The sequence below is a fragment of the Nerophis ophidion genome, linkage group LG06 (genome assembly GCF_033978795.1).
Source record: "Nerophis ophidion isolate RoL-2023_Sa linkage group LG06, RoL_Noph_v1.0, whole genome shotgun sequence".
In the NCBI taxonomy this organism is placed as follows: domain Eukaryota; kingdom Metazoa; phylum Chordata; class Actinopteri; order Syngnathiformes; family Syngnathidae; genus Nerophis; species Nerophis ophidion.
The window spans coordinates 35,740,306-35,765,234 of NC_084616.1; the positions used below are offsets into that span (position 1 = coordinate 35,740,306).

The following is a 24,929-nucleotide window of genomic DNA, read 5'->3' on the forward strand; positions in this document are numbered from 1 at the left end:
GCCTCAGGGGTTCGGTGGAGCCTCCACTCAAGCCACACTCGACTCATCGTGTACATAAAAACTTCTCCCTACCGGCATATTAGGGATACGCCACCAGCAGAACCCAAACTGATTTGCAGGTGTGTAATTTGTTACAAGTTCATAAACTGTGTTGGTTTTGTTCTTTGAAGAAGGTGATGTTCATGCACGGTTGTGCACCAGTAAAAGATCATATAACTTTGTCTTGAATCTGAAAAACATTTTATTTTTCACTAAAGAAGGGTTCAGTGGATGCGCAAATGAAACTGTTGGGGTTCAGTACCTCCAACAAGGTTAAGAAACACTGTATTAAGCAATGGCACAAACATCATGTCATTTCTAAAACATAAAGAGCAATATTGTCAGAGACATTTTAAGTGTAAAATAAAAATGAGCTGCATAATCCATCCATCCATTTCTACCTCTTATTCCCTCAGCTACAATCAGGCGGAAGACGGGGTACATCCTGGACAAGTCGCCACCTCATCGCAGGGCCAACACAGATAGACAGACTACATTTACACTCACATTCACGCACTAGGGTCAATTTAGTGTTGCCAATCAACCTATCGCCAGGTGCATGTCTTTGGAAGTGGGAGGAAGCCGGAGTACCCGGAGGAAACCCACGCATTTACGGGGAGGACATGCAAACTCCACACAGAAAGATCCCGAGCCCGGGATTGAACCCTGACTACTCAGGACCTTCGTATTGTGAGGCAGACGCACTAACCCCTTTTTCACCATGAAGCCATAATAGGAAATCAAATAGTATTCGTCCTTCACTATGTGGTAGGTTACTACGGACGTTATGAAATTCTCTTCATTCTCTAGTGAGTGACTTTTCAAATGATGCTACATATCAGCAGTAATGTTACTTTTTTATAGCAACGCTTTTGCCCCAGACTTGACAAATTACGTTTGTCTGTTCGACATATTCCCACTTGAAGCCAAACCACTGCCAGACGATGGACCCCCTGCTGTTTTTATTGGGAATTAAGTCTTCCTTCATTTGTTACCAGATCCGCACCTTCTTTCTCTTGTGTTACCACTCGTACGGCTACGTTAGCATCAGCTAACGTAGCCCAGTCTGCTACCTCTCTGTTGAGCGTGGGCGTATACGTATCTGACGTGTGTTAGTTTGTGCGCCTGCTTGTCTGTGAGAAGGAGAGACAAGAAAGAGTGAGAAGAGCCTGAAGTGTAATGCCCGCAGCTAAAAGCAACTGCGTGAGAACGTATACTCGAATATTACGATATAGTCATTTTCTATATCGCACAGAGACATACCCACGATATATCGTGTATGTCGATATATCGCCCAGCCCTACTCCAAAGTATGGATTTTGTGTTGATTTATATACAAAAGTAAACTTTGACACATGTTAATGTGTACTTTTCCATGTATGTATGAAAAAAGTGCGGTGGCTAAAGAAGGACTTTCCAGTTTATCCTCTCTTTATCACAGGAAAAACACGCCAGATGAACAGCTGATTTTACTACTTTTGGTGCTAACGTAACCTGACTTGCATCCCATATGTGACCATAGGATGGTCACATATGGGTCACATATGGGACATAGTACAGCGCTTAGACTATAGTAGCCATAAACAGCTTCTACAGCAGGGGTGCTTTGTCATTGGCCATATAGGCACAAAAAAAAGAAAAAACACCTGCAAAAAGCTGGAAAACGGAAAGAAGCACAATGAGAAAACTAAGTGTTGACATCAGCCAATAATAAAACCACAAAGCTTTGTCTTAAATAAACCAAATAAAGAATGTTTTTTGTATATGAATAAATTACATGTTTAAATAGGTGACGCATTGGTAGATCTTGCTTTGTTTTTTGGCTGACACCAGGGATCTTGGGCTCGAAAAGGTTGGTAACCACTGATCTAGAGATTTAGAAGTGCTGTTCACAACTTCCTTTACAGTAACATTTTTCAAAGCTAAAAATTATCACAGAAACACCAGCGGCTAGCATGTTTCCATTAGTTGTGTAACAGAACACATATATTTGACAATTGTCTGTATTTTTCACAATTACAAAGTTTATGTAAAAAAAATGTTCACCATCCCGAATAAAATGATTGGTGCGGTCATTCACTGTGTATAAATCAACACATACACGCAGCGAGCGCGTGCAGACATACAAAATTAGTCCAGGACAAGCAAAGAACAATTTGCAGTCATGTTATGGTAGAATATACATTCAATGACAACTAATACTGCTACTATCCAAATTGGTATTATTAGCTAACATCACATGAAGCTAACGCGCTTCATGTGTTACGTATGTACGTACATACGAAAAGCTGTGAGAGTGCAGTATATGCTATGTAAAATACATTGGAAAGTTGGTGCCCTCTAAGCATCTTTGTAAATGTTGCAAACAGCCCCTTTAACATTACATTATATAAAAGATTATGAAAATATATGCCTGATTTTTAACATTTTTATGACTGAGACCCTTCCGGGTCCCCGGTACCAAACTTGAGAGGAGCTCTAAAGGTCGACAACAAATCTATTTATTGTATTGGATTTGAAAATGAAAAATATCAGAATGGCCCCTGCAAGCTTTAATTTTTTCAGTGCGTGGCCCTCAGTGGAAAACGTTTGGACAACCCTGACATCCAGTATGGCGCTGAATTTGGACAGCAGGTTTTATTTCTCAATTCCAATTTAGTGGCTATATCGGATTTTCTTTTTATAAGAGTGCATGAGAAAACACTGCCAATGTTTACGTTGTGGTGGACCTGTACTTGTAGTTGTATATTCTCCCCTACATAAAAACACATATTTGGTATGGAATGCATAAGAAAACACTGACAATTCTTAAATTGTGGTGGACTTTTTTTTTTTATTGTTGAACATTCTCTCCTACAGATAAGCACATATTTGGTGAGTGTCCTTCCCACGATGACTTCTACCTGGTGGTGTGCAGCCACTGTGGCCTGGTGGTAAAGCCGCAAGCCTTTGAGAAACACTGCGAGAGGCGACACGATCTCGTTCTGAAGATGTGTGGACAGTCATTTACGTTAGCGCCGAAGCAAAGACCTCGCCCCGGCCACCCTGTCAACCTTTCCCTCTCCAGAGAGAGGCAGAAAGACAGCAGATGTCTCGAAGCGAGCATAACGACAGCAGAATCACCTGGCCACCATAACAGGCCCACAAAGGCTCGAAAGGAAGCTGTGAGGTAAAGTAAATGGTGTTATTTAAGAGATACTGACAAATGATTTGGCTTTAACTTACAATAAAATTGCATTGCATAAATCTCATAACTTGATTTTTAACTTGTTTATTCAATTTTTGCAGTTTATCTTTAGTGGAGAACCCTCATCTTCCTCACAATGCTGCTTCCACACACAGAACTTATGTTTCTCAGTTTCAACCAAGTGTGCTGCCTTCAGGCCTCTCTTCCTCATCGTCTACCTCTCCTTCAAAGAGACCCCCGATGCAAACATCTAAACATAATATCAGTAAGTCTCCCACTCATCTACGAGGAACAGAAACTTACAGGATTTGCACAAAAGCTCAAAGTAAGTGTGTAGTTATCCTAGTCTTATTAAAACAAAATCCATTTGTATCAGAAAATATGATATTATCTATGATATATATGCAAATTCAGTCTGTATATACCAATAAAACGTGGGGCGAGTATGCAAAAGTTTTAATTAAGTGAGAGTACTGTTACTTTAAACTCGTACGACTCAGGTAAAAAGTAGACTTCTAAATAATTACTTGAATAAGTAAGTATTCAGTAAGAAAAACTACACTAACTGGTGAGTAACTTTTTATTTATTTTAAAGATATTTTTTGATAGTACTTACTCTACAACTGTAGTTAGTGTTTATGTTTGTGTTGGTGTAGTTTTAGGTTTGTGCATGTACTACAAAAGATGCACATTTTACGGTCACTGTTATAACGGGGTTAATGTTAGCATATGAACAGATAAGACAAAAAAATCTACAACTTTCTTGAGTTGGGAGTGGAATTCTTGTAGGCTGAAATGTTAATATTTCTACTGACACAGATGGTATAGCTGTTCTTTTCTTAATTTGTAAGGTAAACATTAAAGAGTTGTGCTGCTTTGTCTGGCATCATGTCAATGTGTAGTGTGAGTGTGGTCATGTGACTGGCAGACTCCATTTGATGAAATAGAGTCAAACGATACTAGCGTTTACGTTGGATGAGAGAAATGGAGTCTTGCGACCGTGCCCGCTGGAAGAAGTCTCTCTGACGGGCTAAATTAATATGTCTTTGCAAGCAATAATCAACAGATTATGAATAAATATAGTGTTAATGTAAATAAATGTGGCGAACTCAATGAAAGTCATTATAACGGAGTAAAAGTCGTGTTTCTTCTTCACGAATTCATTGAAGTAAAAGTAAAAAGAATATTCCCTGAAAATTACTCTGTAGTGACATGGTGTAATACTTACTGACTTTGCTACTTTAAGTAGCCTATAAATAGTCTATGGTTTGTGTAATGTGTATGTGACAATATTGCAGGTATCAACTCTGTAAATTGTGGGTTGCTGGTTAGCAGGTCTTGCTCAAAAAGTCCAGGACCCCGTGCTAGTCCTTCTCTAATGCTAAGTGTTTTTCATAGAGCAAAAATGTGACCTAAAGAAACAAAGCAGTGAGATGGATCAAGGAAGACAGAAGCCACCTTGCAAGCTAATATGCAATGTGAGTACCAAATTATAGCCCTAAACTTTTGTCATTGTAATTATTTTATATCATTGGTTGAAGTTTATTTCGAACATGTACACAATTTCAACAGGATACATCACATATTTATCATTTCTCTTGACAAGATTCTTTAATCCTACCCCCTTTTCACTTCAGAGAAACAACTAACACATTGGTTCACTTCCTGTTCTCAATTTGTAATACCATTTACATAAATTATTTCAAAATACAACAATCTTCTTATAGTAATAAATAGTTATAATTTACATAATTACATGAATATCTTTTTTTAAAATAAGTTCAAGTAGGAAAGTGATGTGAAGATCTTTATTGTCGCACAGACTGAAGGCATCCTCCAGCAGCAGAGGTCGCAGGTGTTGGCGAAGCAGAGTGAAGCATGTCGTAATACGGAGCTGCTTCCTGACAAATCTAAAGAGCAGCATTTAGAAGCTTTAAATAAGAAAATAACAAACCTGAAAAACAGCCTGAGCAGCAATTGTCACATTCTCAGGTATGAATTGTTTCAGATTTTTGACTGCGATTTGTGAAGGCTAAGCAATAAAGCAGTCGTTCTTTGTAGTGCTGATAATCTGTCTTCTAAAAATGTGTTTCACACATTCCTGCAGCAGTATTGTGACATATTATTTGTCATCAGAAACATACACTAAAGCTAACCCAACCGTAATTTTGTTTTTGTTTATCTCATACTGTTCTCATTTGTATGCGGCAAGTCGGTCTCGAGCTGCATCGCAGAGCTTTCCAGAAGAGGAGGCTGACGGCACCGTGAAAGTGGAGGTCCAAACTCCATACCCCTTCAATCAGCATCTGCTCTCCGGCGAGGAGAGTGACGATGATGAGCAAGAGGCAGCTACTGATCTGCCTGCCACTTCTTGGCACCCCAAACCTCTTAGTGTGAGTGCCACAAAAACACAAACACTTTCCATTTAGTGAAAGGCCAAATGCGGCTTGTTTTTCTAACAAGGAGAAAGCACCAAGGTTTGCTTTGAGTTTTATTTTAGATGAAAGTAATTTCCATCAGGAATAAGAGCATCCTCTTTTTTCATTGTATCCATAGCTTTGCACTTTTGGATGTCGCTCTCTGGCATGCAACATCTTCACCTTTGACAGGCGTCTGCACCACCTGCGGTTTGCCCTCACTGCCATGTTGGAGCATCATGTTAGCACCCACCGCTGGAAGTGAGTAGTACTGCAACAACATTTTCTAACGTTTGTCCTTGAATAGTGGCTTCCACTCTGATGAGCCTCAATCAGTCACTAGGTTTGTTATCCAATTAAACAAATAAATGTAATATTAAACACTTGATTGGGGTGGTTTCCACTGCAGGTGTTCAGCTACTGGCAGTACATCAGACAGATCCATAATGAAGTATGGGCCTTTGTGTTTATTAAAACTTGTGGAAACTTGATAGCACATGCAAAAATGATCTACTAAACTTATGCACAGAGAATTGCTTCTTTTAAATGAGCGAAATAGAGAGCATTTAGTGTGGCTTGTCTTCATGAATATGCAGAATGTATGCTGATTATCAGAACGCCCACAATACAGGGACGGGGAGATGCAAATATAGGCATTTAATTAGCACTCGCAATCTGATTTATCAAGATTGACACTGTTCTGCGGCTGCTGTTAATCTTCTTGGTGTGCAGTGGAAGGTGGGGAGGCACTGTCGACAACACTGTGGTTACTTTCTGAATGTTTCAAGCCACACATTGCTTGTCCATAGCTTTCTTTAGACTCATATTGAGCTAGCAAAACTAGGAACATGTTGTGAAAAGGTTAAAAACACTTTAAAAGCACACAAGAAAGGACAATATCTAATAGCAGCACTTTGCTGACTGGATAAGCCGTGAGCACCTGAGATCGATCAGGCTGCCCACAATGGATGTGCACATAAATTGCTGCGCTGCAAGCACACAAATGGGTGGATGAAACACTTGTACACAAGACTTAATTAAAGCATATTTGTATTTGGTCTGATGTTTGTGTTGGCCCTGCGATGAGGTGGCGACTTGTCCATGGTGTACCCCGCCTTCCGCCCGATTGTAGCTGAGGTAGGCGCCAGCGCCCCCCGCGAACCCAAAAGGGAATAAGCGGTAGAAAATGGATGGATGGATGGATTTGTTAATCGAAATTTTCGTACAATGAGGAGTGTCACCGAGTTGTTTCCTGTATGAATGAACTTCTTGCAATATATACGCCTTTTTTTTTTTTTTTACGTCTGGATGATTCCAAATGCACCATCGCAACACCACAGCGCCTGTCAGAGCGCACCTCCAACCTCCATAAGGTAGTTTTTATTGTCTGGGTCGCGCTTCAATATAGCCTAGAAAATGTCTATATATCTAATATTTGTGTGCTGCGCGTCAACAACATAATGAAACGCCAACGGTTGGGCCATATGATGCCATAAATGTAGAGCGAAATGAGTGTCTCCACGGTGACAGTCGGTACACACGCTAAAATCAAATTTTTGCACTTGTTACTAATATTTAGTAATGGTCAGATGAAGCCTTATGATGCATTGAAGCAGTTAGTTTGAAAATGTTTTAAAGGCCTACTGAAACCCACTACTACCGACCACGCAGTCTGATAGTTTATATATCAATGATGAAATCTTAACATTGCAACACATGCCAATACGGCCGGGTTAGTTTACTAAATTGCAATTTTAAATTTCGCGCCAAAGTATCCTGCTGAAACGTCACGGTATGATCACGCGTGCGCATGATGTCACGCATTGTAGAGGACATTTTGTTCCAGCACCGTTCCCAGCTATAAGTCGTCCGTTTTCATCGCATAATTCCACAGTATTCTGGACAACTGTGTTGCTGAATGTTTTGCAATTTGTCCAATGAATAAAGGAGACGTCAAAGAAGAAAGCTGTAGGTGGGAAGCGGTGTATTGCGGCCTCCTCTAGCAACACAAACACAGCCGGTGTTTCATTGTTTACATTCCCGAAAGATGACGGTGAAGATTTACTATGGAACAGAGCGGTCAAGCGAACACGGTTGGATTGGACCACACACACAAAGTACAGTATATTATGCAGCGATGATTTCGAAAGATCGTGTTTCGAAGAGGGTCCCTTGCGAAGGGCAGAGATGGGCATCACCACCACCCGTCAACTGGTGCTGAAGAAAGGTGCGTGGCTGACCTTCAGGTTGCACAGGTACGACCATATAATCTCACTACAACACTAGTAACACAATAAGCAGATAAGGGATTTTCCAGAATTATCCTAGTAAATTTGTCTAATAACATCTGAATCGCTCCCACTGTAGTCTTTTTTTTTTTAGTCCTTCACTCTCACTTTCCTTATCCACAAATCTTTCATTCTCGCTCAAATTAATGGGGAAATCGTCGCTTTCTCGGTCCGAATCGCTCTCGCTTATGGTGGCCATGATTGTAAACAATGTTCAGATGTGAGGAGCTCCACAACCCGTGACGTCACATATGTCTGCTACTTCCGGTACAGGCAAGGCTTTCGGCAAAAATATGGCAATATCATGAAGGATCAAGTATGATACATAGAATGGACCTGCTATCCCCGTTTAAATAAGAAAATCTCATTTCAGTAAGCCCGTAAGCTTAATGCATGCTTTAGAAAATGGATGGATGGATGGCATGCTTCGGCACAAGAAACCAACCACCTGCTGGCCAAATGTATAATTACAAACAGCAATTCTTGCATCTTGTACAAAAAGGACAAGCAGTAGAAAATGGATGGAAGGATGATATGGCTCTTGGAAATAACAATCATAATGAATGTTTGACGAGATGGTTTTGCTATTTAAATTTACACATGTATAATATGTTTTATTGTATTGTGTGTTTGTATTTTTCCAACATGCTAGTATTTATGATATGGCAGGTTGTATATTTTTCTGTCACATTAGGGAAGTGGCATTTCGGCTTAAAGAGGAAAATGACAAGACAATGTAACAGATCAGAGATTTAGTTCATGTTTTTATTTCTACTTTTAAGCAATTCTCTTTTTTTTGACAAAGTCTCTATCACCCAGCTATTGTTTTCTTGTGGCCGTTTAAAAGAGAATAACTACAGCATGTGTTACCTTATTAAACTTAATGCTTACAGTGATAAACTCATTCGGAAACTGTCGTTGCTGAGAATCGAACCACCAGCACATTGATGCTGGAGTTCTTCAGCTTTAACTTCAATTGTAGACACTTTGGATTGTACGTGTCAGTGAAACCAGTTCGTTAGTTAAATTCAGTTGTTGGATTGGAGATTAAGTTTTGCTTTCATTTACAAACCCTGTTTCCATATGAGTTGGGAAATTGTGTTAGATGTAAATATAAATGGAATACAATGATTTGCAAATCCTTTTCAACCCATATTCAGTTGAATGCACTACAAAAACAAGATATTTGATGTTCAAACTCCTAAACTTTCTTTTTTTTTTGCAAATAATAATTAACTTAAAATTTCATGGCTGCAACATGTGCCAAAGTAGTTGGGAAAGGGCATGTTCACCACTGTGTTGCATCACCTTTTCTTTTAACAACACATAATAAACATTTGGGAACTGAAGAAACTAATTGTTGAAGCTTTGAAATTGGAATTCTTTCTCATTCTTGTTTTATGTAGAGCTTTAGTCGTTCAACAGTCTGGGGTTTCCGCTGTCGTGTTTTACGCTTCATAATGCGCCACACATTTTCAATGGGAGACAGGTCTGGACTGCAGGCGGGCCAGGAAAGTACCCACACTCTTTTACTATGAAACCATGCTGTTGTAACACGTGGCTTGGTATTGTTTTGCTGAAATAAGCAGTGGCGTCCATGATAACGTTGCTCGGATGACAACATATTTTGCTCCAAAACCTGTATGGACCATTCAGCATTAATGGTGCCTTCACAGATGTGTAAGTTACCCCTGCCTTGGGCCCCTAATGCACCCCCATACTATCACAGATGCTGGCTTTTGAACTTTGCGCCTATAACAATCCGGATGGTTAATTTCCTCTTTGTTCCGGAGGACACCACGTCCACAGTTTCCAAATATAATTTGAAGGGTGGACTCGTCAGACCACAGAACACTTTTCCACTTTGCATCTGTCCATCTTAGATGAGTTCGGGCCCAGCGAAGCCAGCGGCGTTCCTTGGTGTTGTTGATAAATGGATTTGGCTTTGCATAGTAGAGTTTTAACTTGCACTTACAGATGTAGCAACTAACTGTAGTTACTAACAGTGGTTTTATGAAGTGTTCTTGAGCCCATGTGGTGATATCTTTTACACACTGATGTCGTTTTTTGAAGCAATACCGCCTGAGGGATCAAAGGTCCGTAATATCATCGCTTACGTGCAGTGATTTCTCCAGATTCTCTGAACCTTTTGATGGTTTTACGGACCGTAGATGGTAAAATCCCTAAATTCCTTGCAATAGCTCGTTGAGAAATGTTGTTCTAAAACTGTTCGACAATTTTCTTACAAATTGGTGACCCTCACCCCATCCTTGTTTGTAAATTACTTAGCATTTCATGGAAGCTGCTTTTATACCCAATCATGGCACCCACCTGTTCCCAATTAGCCTGCACACTTGTGGATGTTCCAAATAAGTGTTTGATGAGCATTTCTCAACGTTATCAGTATTTATTGCCACCTTTCCCATCTTCTTTGTCACGTGTTGCTGGCATCAAATTCTAAAGTTAATGATTATTTGCACAAAAAAAAAGTTTATCAGTTTGAACATCAAATAGGTTGTCTTTGTACCGGAAATGGGTTGAAAATGATTTGCAAATCATTGTATTCCGTTTATATATACATCTAACACAATTTCCCAACTCATATGGAAACGAGGTTTGAACATGAGTTACCAATGGCAGCCGAATCATGTTGATCCTTTAATTTGCAGGAAAATACCTCAAGCATCATCAGGTCTCAGGTCTCATCACGTCACAGAGTCTGCCAAGAATGTGTCTGGACGTTCCCATACCGCTGGTACCCTCAGCCTTGCCTGTGCCTCACTGGGACAACTTGAAAAAAAGTCACAGAGCACTAAACTACCATCCAATACATCTGCAAAACGACCCGCCAGATTACGAAACCCTATCGGGTTACCCGGCTCCAATTTGTTGCAAAATGAGCTGTCGTGCAGTAGTGTGGAAACATCCTCAAGATGTAGTACAGACAAGCGCCAACCTCAGGTGACATCCTCCCAAGGACCAGTTAATGGTCACCTCTCACAAGGAAAAAAGACATGCCATCCTCTTCCTTTACAGCCCTCAAAGAGACCTGTGTCAGCTTTAGTGCGGCAGCCTGCTTTATTGTCCCCTGATAAAGCGGCGTCACTGCATGTTAAGCACAAAATATCAGGCTCTAACCAAAGGCCTCTAGGTAAAAAGAGAAAAAGTTGCAGTGAATCACAGCCTCTCAAGTGTCAGCGTTTGTCCTCCCTAAACTGCCCTATCTCCTGGAAAGGGGAAGTGCGGTCAAGCCCTGAGAAAAGGCCAGCATCCCAAATAGTAAGTATACCTGCGTGTTTGCATGTGACTGATTTTTTTAAATGCCACAAATAATTGTGTACCCATAAGACACTTCATTAGTATATACACAAGCACATACTCAATTCGGATCAGGACTGCGTTGTCCATCCTAATTAATACTTTCTTCCTGCATATGCATGCTGTGTGTCATGTTCAGACGTGAATAACAGTAGAGTATGCCTTTCTCACAATCAAAATATAAATATGTAGTGACTATGTGTTCTTTATTCAGGAGAATAAGACATCTTGAAGAAGACGCCTGCAGCTGCTGCCAACTTTGTCTGTGATGGCATGAATGTGTTCGGGTGTAGTTACTATGTCTGAAGTATGGAGGGAGTGAGTTTCCCCAGCACATTACCTTGCCAGCCTATTGTTATGAAATGTTTGCTTTTCTTCATGTCTTCATGTGTATTACCGTGAAAGAATACCTCAATATTTAAAAGCTGCTGAAAGTAAACAACATTTTATGGCAAAACAATTCATAACGTCCAGTCTTAGAATTTACTTATACAATAGCTGGTGTAGGACGTTTTACCATTTGTTAAATGAAAACAACTACTGTACTAAACTACATGTACTATGTAAGGTGAATGTTGAGTCAGCTTAATCTAAATGGTAAAGGTTCCCATATTCCCACAAGACAAGCAGTAAAATATAGAGGCAGCACAGTGTGTCAAGGTCAGTCGTTTATTTCATCAAGTAATACCTCTAATGCCTGCAGCCAAAGAAGTGCTAAAACAGGAGTCCCCAACTTTCATTCCTCTTAGAGCTACTTTGGCAAAAAAAGAGGATATGTTTACGCCAAGCAACATTTAAATTGTATTGTTTTTATTAAAGTGTTTTACAGGGGTAACTTAAAAAAATATAATTTTGTGCAAATGTTCAGTTATTCTAACAATTAAATTTCCAAGCTGAAAATAACGATTCAGGCTCACAACATGCAACTAAAGATATTTGAAGACTTATTTTGATATAATAAACTGAAAACCATGATCATCAAAATTGTAGCAAATGAAAGTTTGATATTTTTAATGTTCCTACTTGTTGGATACCCTTGCTGTAAAGCATACCATGCAAATCCATTCTGAATTTGGCCAGCCAACTTATCTTTGCGATGGTGGTCAATTAACTCTGCTGCTTTTAAAATATTTATATGGAGGACTGGCGAATGTGGGGGAAAGGCTTTCAGCCACATCCCTTCAGGAATGTTTGCAAAACTGCTACTTTTAAGTTTGAAGAATAGAGATATTGAATGTCAGAAACCACACTAATGCCACTTATCCGTGATTATTTCCAAATATTTTCATGAATGGATGCAGTCATTTTTATATCGCCTTCTTTCTTATTTTAGATCCATCCAAAATCATTGTAGTAAATAATGTGTTCTGCTTTTTTGACAAAAATAGTGTTATCTACAAAAGATGTGATTCCAAAGGGCCAAATTATATTCTTCACGGCTCATCAGACATGGCCTGAGACAGCCAGAGCACGGTACGTTTCTCTTTGACTTTGCTAAAAATAACTTGCGGCTACATACTCACTGCCTGTCAGGACGTCAGGCCTTTTTCATAAATGTCCACATGTTTTTTCTGATTCCACAAATGTAAAATACACCCATCATTCCATAGAAAACTGGACCCCAACCCATTTGAAAAATAAACGTGTAAACCAAGACAATTGCACAGCAGCAGACCAAATGAGCAACAAGGTAAGATTATACAACAATACAGTCAGTACACAGGTACAACATAGCTGTACAACTAATAAATACTGAACACAGATAGTGGTAATACATACTGTATACTATATGGCAATATGTAGGATGGAAGATCTACTTAAAACCTTCTTGCGATACTTGGAGGTTATAGAGCAATAACAAGTATACACACAAGGGCAGAGCTGAAAGAATTTGCACACTTCGAAATTGCCCTGATTTGCCGCTAACTGCTGCATTAGTGCCGTGTGCTTCATCTTAACAAAGCTTGTGGTATTTTAGACATGCTGTTGTATATTCTTAGGTGAGAGTGGAATGATGCACGCACCACCTCTCTGTGTGACTTCCTCTTCGCACGCACATTGGAGATGCTGAGAACATTTCATCCGTTTCCCCCAAAGCACCTTTCAAAGGGCTGCACTGATTTCAGTTCAACATGTGTCATTCATTTTGACATACCAAATTCCTCCCCGCAATTATTTTTCATTTAAAAAGCAAACATTCAATAAACGCTGTGGGCATTTCATATACTCCCAAAAGGGCATCACATTCATTTCCTGGATGACTGATTGCTGTTTGAGGGCTGCACACATACACACACGCGCACACAAACATACACATACTAAAACTGAATTGAGCCTTAGACAATAACTTTTGTGCTGTGTGACGCCTGATAAAAGACACAAAGGCATACACAGCAGAGGGGGAATGAAACCCATCTGAGAACCGTTCATCTTAGCCTTGTATTATCACTCACATATTGCTATGGTTTGATTACATTGTGCCCCTATTCATGCAGTATACTCTCCTCTTTCATGACTGCTTATTGTATATCCGCCATTTATTAGATATGTTTTTGTCAATATTTTTACTCCAGTAAACGTTTATTATATTTGCTTATTCTAATTTGTGAAATGTTATATTCATTAACTTTGTTATTTTTAGGGCTGTCAAATAATGAGTTAACTCATGTGATTAATACCATCTATCCATCCATCCAATTTCTACCGGGGTCGCGGGGTTTGCTGGAGCCTATCTCAGATGCATTCGGCGGAAGGCGGGGTACACCCAGGAAAAGTGGCTACCTCGTAGCAAAAAATAAATTAAGCGACAATGAGCGAGAAGACTACGACTGGTGTGTTCAAAATAAATACTGACAGGACTTTAAAATGAAACTTTTGCCATGTCATGAGAAAATGTGTCAAGCACCCAAGTAAAGCTTTTAAAATGTTCCTGTATGACATTCTGACAGCAAAATTGCATATGTGTTTAAATATCAGGGTCTAAGATACTTTAGTTGCTTTAAGCTATGCAAGCGAGTTATAACCTTTGATTAATCCAAATAAAAAAATTTAATTAATCTGCATAAGTAATCATTTGATAGCAGTAATTATTTTTTTTAACGTGTATTACATTTCCAGTTTTTAAATCTTTTTGTTAACATCTTAAATTCTTTCTTTTTGACATCGCACAAGATGTATGCAGTCAGTTTTTTCATTTGTATTCTCATATTTGCTTATTAGTACAGTGTTGTCATTTCCGTATTCTTTCATTTATAAGATGTCTATCCAACACATTCTCTCTTAGTGTCACTTTAATTAAAAAATGGTGCCACACAAACACAGGAAATGAACAAATTATAAATGACAAAAAGGAAACGAATGCTATATTGTACATGTCAACCTGTAAAATATAAACGGTTGTTTACAAAGCTATGAAAAATGGGTACAATTGAATAAACTGCTTCTTCCTACTCCTTTTTAGACACTATGTAAATTTAGTCATTTGATCATTCCTGAATAATTTATTAAGCATATCCGAAACAAATTAAACAGCCAATCCCATTAAATGACTAAATTCAGTTACAGCTTTTAAAAGTTAACATCATCAAATGATTTTCGTGTGTGCGTCACTAGTGCACATTTCCAGATAATGCAGGTCTACGACCATACCTGTATGTTTACTTAATGGTTAATTTCCTGCCAATCAGGCTAAAAAGTAGTCAATACCTGCATTTATAGTGTTTGGATCAAATGTTATTTAGTGGTGGATTAGTGTTTTATTTCCAGTAAAGGGGAGTCAAACTCACTCACGCAGATGTTGATAACATTTAGAATGCTGTAAAAATACATGTGTGTAACACAGATTTGAAGTCATCCACCTTATATTGAGTTGAAAGCAAGTTGAACTATTTGTGTGGATTACTTGTAACAAGATGGTTGATATCAAGACTGTGTCCTGCCACTGAATATTTGTTTGCTGGAGGTTACCAGTGTTTATCTTTTTATCATGTAAGGCTTCATAAGTTCAAGTAGATGTGAGGCAGTTATTCTGATACACATGAGAAATTACTACCTGGTTATTTTCTATTAAATGCAGTAGTATATTGACATGTTCCACGATACACCAATGGAAAATGTAATTATACCGCTACACATACAAATAGTTCAATGAAGTACTTCTGAGCACATGTTTATGCTACATTTTCTTGGAAAAGGTATATTGAAGCTATCTTTATCTAATATATGCAGCTTCATAATATCCTGCTTTCCCTATGGATGACTCTAGGTTGATGGCAGATGCATTCATGTTTTGCTGATGCCCATCTGTCTCCTATGCTACGATATGTTCTTGATAAGAAGCAATCTATTCTAGTATTTGTAATACTTATCATGATATGAGAATCCTGCCCCCCATTTGTATCCCCACATTAGCACAATATCATCTATCACAGGGTGAATGCTCAAGACGTCAGTAGTTTCAAATCTCCACATCCCACTTCCTTCACAGTAAATTAATTAAATTAAGTGCTACACATTAGAATGCTGGAAAAGTCCGGCTAATTGTTAAGAACAAGACAGTTCACTTTTGTAAAGTCTCTTATTTCAACTTGTTTTCTCCCATTTCCCTTTCTAAAAAAGCTGCTAGTATCCTGTCAGCTTTCTTCTCACACCATCATAGGAGTGTCTGAGAAGACCGAGCTAATGGAGTCTGCTACTGACTTCTTCCTCTTTCCCTTCATAAGTGAACTGGCCTCAACATCTATGTCATCATTGTCCTCATCCCCGTTAGGGTTCAGCTTGCCATTTTGTCCCTGTGCCTCCTTGGAGTCTATGAAAGCCACATGCCTGTTAAGCTCTGCCTTGAGCACTGGGTGCCCGTGGGTCGGCGTCACGCTCAACATGGATGAGTGGATGCTGTCGTCCCCCCGATTTTTACTCCTATTGGGGCAGCAGAAGCAGCGGCACGGTGTCAGGTAAAGGTATATGATTACCAGAACCACGCTGGCCAGGCAGCCGACTAATGTGGTGTACGCCGTGTTCAAGGTCTCTCCATTGCCGTGCATGGTAAAGTTGTGGACCTTCAGTACCACATAGATGGTTTCATTGAAGGTTCCGCTGGTGGCAAAACAGGTGTAGGTTCCAGAGTCGTCCAATCTCACTGGATTAACTTGAAGACTGCCACCTGGCAAAACTTTAGCAGTCTGGTTGCTTGCTGGTATCAATGCCACATTCCCAGGAAGTGTCCAAGTCTTTAACACATTCCTGTGTTTGGTGTCGCAACTGAGGAGCAACGACTGCTCAAGAAAAGCCTCTTGTTCTGCCTCTTTAAAAGTACTGCAATTCATGCTTTCGCCGCTCAGATCGAAAGCATCAATCTGGGTCTTCTGTGGGCCTGGCAGAACACATGTGAAGTCATCTTTGAAGTCCAGGGCTGAGTTGAGCTTTCGGATGTACCAGTGTGCAAGGAGTGTGTAGAGGTCACAGTGACAGAGCAGGGGGTTGTTGTGGAAATAGAGGCCGTTTTTAATCCAGGCTGGCAGGACTTGAAGCTCATCAATAGGCAAAATTTTAATCTTGTTGGATGACACATCCAGCAAGCTTAGTTTTTCTAGACGGGATTTTTCCTTGACAAGCTCCACAGGGAATCGGGAGATTTGGTTTTGGCTCAGGTAGAGCTTCTGGAGATTGATCATGGTGATAAAAGCTGAGCGGTCAATCTGGTAAATTTTGTTATTGTACAACAAGAGAACCTCTAGGTTGACTAATGGCTCAAAGACAAACTCATCTAGCTGCTGCAAGCTGTTGGAGGACAGGTCCAAGTAGCGCAGGTACTTCACATTAATGAATGCCTCTGATGACAGGAAGAGGAGGCCATTGTGACTGAGCAGCAGGTTGCGAAGCTTCGGGAGCTTCACTGGAGTCCACTCTGACCTCAACTTTGTGATCTCATTGTAACTGAGATCCAGAACGGTGGCGTAGAGCGGCAGCCCCGTTGGAATGTTGGTCAGGTTCATCTTAGAGCAGCTCATGATGTTGGAGGCGCAGATACAAGTCTTGTGACAGTCTAGCGCTGACCCTGCTGTCCCTGGAGGCCAGTGGAGACCTATGCACAGGGCGAGGAATAGGGCCCATTCCAAATCTTTACTCCAGGGAGGTGATGTTTTTAACAGGCTGCCACCTGCTCTTCTTGAGGGCTGCAACATGCTGGCAGTCTATCTATATCCCAGAAAACTGTAAACTGAGCTTAATTCCCAGGAGGTGAAGAAGTTCAGGGCATTGCTTTGTGATGGCTGAAAATGAAGAGAGCAGAGTTAACAAATCTGGGTACATGGAAAACATTCATTCACTGTTGAAGATTTGAGCTTTAAATAGATCTTTAAAGTGAAAGTGCACCATCTACTGACACAAATATGGACAAAAGCATTGGAACATGTGGAAAGCTTTTCTGTAAAGACTTTCTACATGTGGTCGTGTGTCTGTGGGAATTTTGTCGATTCCTCCAAAAGAGCATTTCTGACAGGTCTATTCAACTAGCAGCTTGTAAATGACACCATATAGGCTCCCCTGAGTTCAGTTCACAAATTGTGAGACAAACCTTATGTAGCAATTTCCTAAAACACAATAGTGCTCCTGTCATGTAGATGAACTTGAACGAGTGGAAACACATTAGAAGATCCTTGCATTGACATTTTAAAGTCCTAAAGGCCAGCGTCCATTACACAGAACACTTGTATTTTGCATAATGGGTCTATTTTCTTCTGGAATATGTCACTGATAGAAGAAAAAAATATAATGATAAAAGGAAATAAACCAAAAACAAAACAAAACTCCATGCACTGTAGAAGATAAGTGGGCTCAAAATAAGAATAATATTGAAGGCGGAAGTCCAGCACCCTGGTCCTTAGCGTTCTGGATATGTTAGTTGAAATTAGTTGAATAGCCCTGATTTATGACATTATAGGTTTGACCTGTTCTTGTACAACTTAAATATTCATAATGGGGTTGAGGTCAGTGCTTTACAAGTTTTTATGCAGCTTGGAACAGAAAAGGCTCTTCCTCAAATTGCTCCCATAAAGTTGGAATGATACAGTTGATAAGATGAAGAATTAAGATTCAGGGGAAAGTAAGGGGTCTGACCCAAACATAAATCATCTATATTGACCCAAGTTGTGTACTGTTAGGTCCGAAATAAGTATTTGGACATGATTTTTCTACACGCCATGTCACTTCCTTTATCATAAATTACATGTGTGGTATGCTTTGGCTCATGGGCTGCTCCTTTACTTCTGTGTACTTTTGTTCTGCTATTAAATGCCTGAATAATTGAATTTTGGCAAAACAGTGAAGATGTGGTCTCATCTGCCTCACAGCCAGGTAGGCTTTGTTTCAAATCCGGCTTGAAACTTTATGTTTAGCGTTCGCATGTTGTCTCTAGCTTGTGAGTTTTGTGCATGGTATACTTTAACACTGGAACATGTATGTTAGATTCAATTGTCCATAGGGTCCTGTGATCCTCTTGATGATTAAACCCACCTCTAACCCAAAAGTGAGCTGGGATAGGCTTCAGCTCACCCAGGACCCCAACCAGAATAAGCAGTACAAAAGAACTGACTGAAAGGGAGGTGCGTCACAACACGTTTGTCCCTAATGTAAATATGTGTTTTCTTACAGCTAATGTAAGGATTTTGGACTGCACTTGTGCATCAATGCTAGAAGATGAAAGGTTAAATCATCTGAGGTAAGACAGGATAACATGTTAACTTGTTCTAAATATAAAAAAGTGAGCATTCTGTCAAATAGTCCATCTCTCAGTAATATATATATAATCTGGTATTGTCTTGTTTGTTTTGCAAGTAAAAGTTTGACTGGGCATTGATAAAACACAGTTCTCATTTGACATTGAAACACAATGCACGCACTTGCTCCCATTCGTTCCCTTTAAAACCCATTGACAACATGCACCTGTCTGTCCTTGCAGCATTAAATAGGGAACATTCTTGCAGGCATGCAGTCATTATGTTGCTCTACCATTGAGAAGCACAATGCATTTATACTAAAATATATATACCATAGTGTATGTATGTATATATATATATATATATATGTGTGTATGTATATATGTGTATGTATATATATTTATATATATATATATATATATATATATATATATATATATATATATATATATATATATATATATATATATATATTAAACATGAGGAGAAAGATTGAGGTCCGACTGAGACACTTACCTTCACCCGATGTGTATAGCATAGAATCCTTTTCTCACTCCTGCAGCATGCAGATGTCCCCCCTTTCTCTCTAATGGTGATGATGGGATGACGAGGAGGACACAGGATGCAAAACGGGGATATCAGCGCACGAATAAACCCCTATGCGAAATTACGCAAGGAAAGACTCCTTGAGGCGATGACGTGTTGTCATCCGCCGTTTTAAACACACAACTTTGAATGCACGGTGCATTTTCCTGCCTCCTGTGAGTTATCTTGAGCAGCGGTTGGAGGAAAATAGGACAAGCCTCGATCCTCCTCTCCAGCCTGCTGTTATTCTGCGGCTGCCGTGCTTGCGCGAAAGGACGTGGGCTCAGTGCCTCAAGGCGCTGTTGGTACCGCCAGTGGCCGCACGGAGGATGCGCAGTCTAGACGACGTTGTGTAAACTAGCCAGGAGAGGTTTTCATTGCAAACTGACGTTGGCAAAAATTACAATTTTAATATAGAGACATTGTAAAAAAATATATTTTACAGTTAGACAATTTTAACAACCGACGTCACATGTTTGCTCGGTCACTTGTTGCTAGGCAGAGTTCACAACAAGGACTGAATCATCACTAACTGCCAGTGTCCAATAAGAAAACGTTGCGTGCTAGCCGCGGCCACCCCACAATTGCCAACATTGGTTCGGGTGAACGGTGGTAAGGGGGTTAGGGCATGTGCCTTACAATACGAAGGTCCTGGGTTCGATCCCCCGGCTCTGGATCTTTCGGTGTGGAGTTTGCATGTTCTCCCTGTGACTGCGTGGGTTCCCTCCGGTACTCTGGCTTTCTTCCACCTGCAAAGACATGCACCTGGGGATAAGTAGATTGGCAACACTAAATTGGTGTGAATGTTGTCCATCTATCTGTGTTGGCCCTGTGATGAGGTGGCGACTTGTCCAGGGTGTACCCCGCAAGCCAAACGAATGCAGCTGAGAAAGGCTCCAGCACCCTGCGCGACCCCAAAAGGAAAAAGCGGTAGAAAATGGATGGGCTCAGACACAAATTAAGGAATTTTGTCTAAAAATCCTTAAGGTAAATGATGACCATGTATTGACTATGAAATAGTGGTGCAACCACGGCCGCCATAACTTAACCTGTCATTATTTGCTTGAAAATAATTACATATACATCCGTCAAATGTTCCTGTACTTTAGAGCAGTGGTTCTCAACCTTTTTTCAGTGATGTACCCCCTGTGAACATTTTTTTTAATTCAAGAACCCCCTAATCAGAGCAAAGCATTTTTGATTGAAAAAAAACCCCAAAAAACTAAAATACAGCATTATGTCATCAGTTTCTGATTAATTAAATTGTATAACAGTACAAAATATTGCTCATTTGTAGTGTTCTTTCTTGAACTATTTTGGGGAAAAAAATATAAAAATAACTAAAAACTTGTTGAAAAATAAGTGATTCAATTATAAATAAAGATTTCTACACATAGAAGTAATCATCAACTTAAGGTGTCCTTTTTGGGATTGTATTAGAGATCCATCTGGATTCATGAACTTAATTCTAAACATTTCTTCACAAAAAAAGAAATCTTTAACATCAATATTTATGGAACATGTCCACAAAAAATCTAGCTGTCAACACTGAATATTGCATTGTTGCATTTCTTTTTGCAGTTTATCAACTTACATTCATATTTTGTTGAAGTAGTATTCAATAAATATATTTATAAAGGATTTTTTAATAGTTGTTATTTTTAGAATATTAAAAAAAAAAATCTCACGTACCCCTTAGCATACCTTCAAGTAGCCTCAGGGGTACGCGTACCCCCATTTCAGAACTACTGCTTTAGAGTGTTAAATATAGATTAACTAGTACACACATCGAATCGTTGTGGCTTGTGCAGCCCTTTGAGACACGTGATTTAGGGCTAAATAAGTTAACATTGATTGATTGATTGATTATCATCAGTGGATAATATATATGATAATAATACATTAAGGTATTAAAAATATGAACATTTGAAAACAAAGTTATCATTATTGTTGAATGTGCTCAAAAAGTACTTATACACACATTGAAATCTGTTGACTAAGTTAGTTTTTAAATTAATAAAATAGACACTGTTAGAAAAACCACTATTGCTTCACTAATATTCTTTTAATTCTAGTATTTTATCTGTTTTAATGCCTAAGCTTTTATTATTTAGATATTGTTTTGTACTGTAGCCCTTTAATATTTATTCTACTGAAAATGAATTACAAATAAATATAATTTTTATTTATTATTCCTGGCAGAACAAGCACACATTCCGCTCAGTGGTCCTTGAACACTCCGTAAAAACAACTCCGTCTAGTATTCTTTTGAGTAATAAATAATCATTCTGTGCTTAGAGCACAACTGGTAGATTCACTGTGCACAATTGAATAGCTAAGTTGCTGAGACATGGAGTTTAGATTGGGGTGTATCGCTTCTTAATGGGGAAAGACGACTTGTTTTCATGTTAAGATTGCGAGGTGGCAGCCAGTCCGCAATTTTATCAAACTACAAGGAGTTTTACCGCAGTTAGCATTATTACCTTTTATTGTTACATTCCTACAATACATCATTATTATTATGATTATACTATTATTAGTGCATCTCCCCGGAGTAAACTTTCCCCTCTTTATTAAAAATTAGTAATGCCTGTTTTTAATGTCAGATTAAAAAAAAACAAGTAGGGGTAAGCACAGAGTAATTTTACTTCATTGTTAATTTTTTCAATTTTGCACAGTAAAAACTATTTGAACAATTTGTTCACCATTTGTTTGTATAAGTAATTCCCCCCAAAAACCAGCTTTAAATCGAATAGTATTCCAAATGTTTCACAAAAATAAAAACACACTAGGCGTGTTAAGACCATTGAAGAGCCAGCTCTGCCAACAAGATGTCAGGCTCATTTATTTTCCAGGGAGTTGGCAACCATATTAGCACGTAGGATGCTGAGAATGACTAGCATGATGCACATATAAGTATCCCAATTGGCTCATCATTTGATCAGTGGCTATTATTTTGTGTTTTTGTGGATAGCTGTGTCCAAATTCAAGGTTAATTCCAGTTCTGTCAAAGGCAAAATTTATGTTTTTTTAATTCCTATGATAGGATATTAAATCTAATGCTCCAGAAAATCAGTTTTTCATGGAGTAGAGGATGCCCCAACTGTATTATGTTCTCTGATGGTATATAATCTCACTGTGTCACACTTTAAAATCACACCCATCCATCCATATTCTACCGCTTACCCGGTAGTTTGGGGTCGCGGGGGTCGCTGGAGCCTATCTTAGATGCATTCGGGCGGAAGGCGGGTACACCCTGGACAAGTCCCCACCTCATCGCAGGGCCAACACAGAAAGACAGACAACATTCACACTCACATTCACACACCAGGGCCAATTTAGTGTTGCCAATCAACCTATCCCCAGGTGCATGTCTTTGGCGGTGGTAGGAAGCTGGAGTACCCGGAGGGAACCCACGCAGTCACGGAGAGAACATGCAAACTCCACACAGAAAGATCCCGAGCCCGGGATTGAACCCAGAACAATTATTGTGAGGCACATTCACTAACCCCTCTTCCACCGTGCTGCCTTTTGAAATCCTTTCATCTTTCATATTGGAGCAATTTAACATTTAACCATCTCTGCAGGTTAATCTCAATTTGAATATCAATGGAAATCAATCTGTAATACTGTATATCTAGCATCAACTTCTTAAGCTTCCCAAAAATCTTATCATGTGTTTATAACTGTAGATGTGATTAAGTGCCAGCTAAAGTGAGGAATACCCTCATTATTACTCAAGGGAATCCACCCACCTTATTCTTTTGGAGATATTCTTTAATTCACAGATATGCAAAATTTGGCAGAGCAGGGACTATTTGCCATGAAGCTGATTCATCCATGCAGCCACCTACTCAGGGAATGCATATGAAATCATGTGGCAACTTAACTCTAAACTAGTGGGTGTAATACATTGTCTTGTAACATACCTTGTCTACTTTAGTAGACTCTTGTTTGTAAATTGTTTGATTAGACCAGTGCTTCTTAAACTTTTTTCACCAAGTAAGTACCACCTCAGAAAAAAACTTGTCTCTCCAAGTACCACCCCGACCAACATTAATATACAGTAGCGTAGTAGGCCAAAGTATTAATTAAAAACAAGGCAGGGGTTTTATTTAACAAGTATATTTAATATTTTTTCGTCAGACATTAGTTGTGTTCATTTTGAGACATACTGTTAACAAACTGAGCTTAAATATTAATTTGCACATACTTTACCCCATTGTCAATGTGGGAGAGGATCGTGATCAGCGCACTGTTGGGGTAAAGGTCAGCGACCCCGTCTGGGCTGCTGGAAACAGCGCGCCATTAGACAGGTGCATGGCATGTGCTGCCTGAGAGACACAGAGACACAGCTGCCAGATGATTAGTTTGCGCAGGTGGTACGTGTTAAACTAATCATCTGTTGTCTTTAACAGTGAGCGGCCGGGTGCAGGGGGGAGGAAGAACCAGAAGGACTGAAAAGTCGAAAGAAATACATGTTGATAACAAAGAACATTATTAAAAACCCTGTCAACTCTGCGCAACTGGCTTCCAGCGTGTATCTGTGAGTAGAAAAACCTTACATTTGGCGCCATACTAAAAAAAAAGAAAAAGAACAATGTCAACACCAAGCCCGATCGAGGCATTGGGGCAGCTGTTGGTGGAAGTGTCCACGGCCAATCACCGGCAGATGGAAGCCATGCAGGGACATGTCGCCCAGCAGAGCCAAATCCTGCGAGCCCTGACAGAAAGGTCCGGAGCGGGGGCACCCGCGGCAGCGAGGCCATCATTGGCGGCCGTGGACAGAATGGCGGAGACAGAGGATCCACAAACTTACATGGACATGTTCGAGGCCACGGCGGGAGCATGCGCGTGGCCTGAGGAGGAATGGGCAGTAGTACGGCTGCTAACACTGCTGGCGGGAGAAGCGCAGCGGGCGGCACTCAGCCTACCACCAGATTCCCAGGTGAGGTACCGGGACTTGAGACGCGTGGTGCTGGACAGGCCCGGAGGGTCCAAAGAAGATCACAGGCGCCGCTTCCGGGCAATGCGACTCGGCCCGGAGGAGCGGCCTTTCGCCCTGGGCCAGCAACTAAGGGATGCAGCAAGGAGATGGCTGCAACCCGGGCAAATCCAGGAAGTGATGGAACAAATCATTCTGGAGCAGTTCATGGAGGCCATCCCGGCGCGGACCTCCGCGTGGGTTCGGTATCACCGTCCTCAGGACTTGGCAGCGGCGGTGGCATTAGCGGAGGACCATCTGGCGGTGCACCGTGAAAAAAAAAAAGGAGGAGAAGACAGCGGAGGCGGTGGAGCGCCCAGTTGCGGCGCGCGCATTCTGCGCAGCGCCGGAACTGGCCGACGGAACTCAGCAGTGCGCAGGGGTGCGTTCACGACC

General features: G+C 40.2%; 2 protein-coding genes across 11 annotated transcripts in view; one reads left to right on the forward strand and one right to left on the reverse strand.

Annotated features, from left to right (window-relative positions):
* Positions 1 to 24,070, forward strand: part of atxn7l2b (ataxin 7-like 2b) — a 28,904-nt gene extending 4,834 nt beyond the window's left edge. For 2 of the 10 annotated variants that reach the window (XM_061903589.1, XM_061903588.1), the window contains 8 exons: positions 2,899 to 3,208; positions 3,328 to 3,491; positions 4,625 to 4,704; positions 5,049 to 5,218; positions 5,439 to 5,619; positions 5,783 to 5,904; positions 10,601 to 11,210; positions 11,464 to 14,120. In XM_061903589.1, coding sequence (XP_061759573.1) covers positions 2,899 to 3,208; positions 3,328 to 3,491; positions 4,625 to 4,704; positions 5,049 to 5,218; positions 5,439 to 5,619; positions 5,783 to 5,904; positions 10,601 to 11,210; positions 11,464 to 11,481 — 1,655 coding nt within the window. In that variant the 3' untranslated portion in view covers positions 11,482 to 14,120. Of the gene's footprint in view, positions 1 to 455; positions 808 to 2,898; positions 3,209 to 3,327; positions 3,492 to 4,624; positions 4,705 to 5,048; positions 5,219 to 5,438; positions 5,620 to 5,782; positions 5,905 to 10,600; positions 11,211 to 11,463; positions 14,121 to 18,899; positions 18,967 to 23,967 lie in introns of those variants that run through there. The other 8 variants (XR_009807162.1, XR_009807163.1, XR_009807158.1 and 5 more) reach the window with 8 other exon arrangements.
* On the reverse strand, positions 11,900 to 19,841 carry amigo1 (adhesion molecule with Ig-like domain 1). Its single transcript, XM_061903591.1, has 2 exons — positions 19,481 to 19,841; positions 11,900 to 17,518 (listed from the first exon to the last, which is right to left on the reverse strand). The coding sequence occupies exon 2, from the start codon at positions 17,429 to 17,431 to the stop codon at positions 15,893 to 15,895; it is 1,539 nt and encodes a 512-aa protein (XP_061759575.1). The 5' UTR covers positions 17,432 to 17,518; positions 19,481 to 19,841; the 3' UTR covers positions 11,900 to 15,892.
* Positions 24,071 to 24,929: the final 859 nt, after the last annotated feature.

Excerpts from the sequence above, each read along its gene's own strand:
- amigo1 (XM_061903591.1), bottom strand. The coding sequence starts at position 17,431 with ATGTTGCAGCCCTCAAGAAGAGCAGGTGGCAGCCTGTTAAAAACATCA.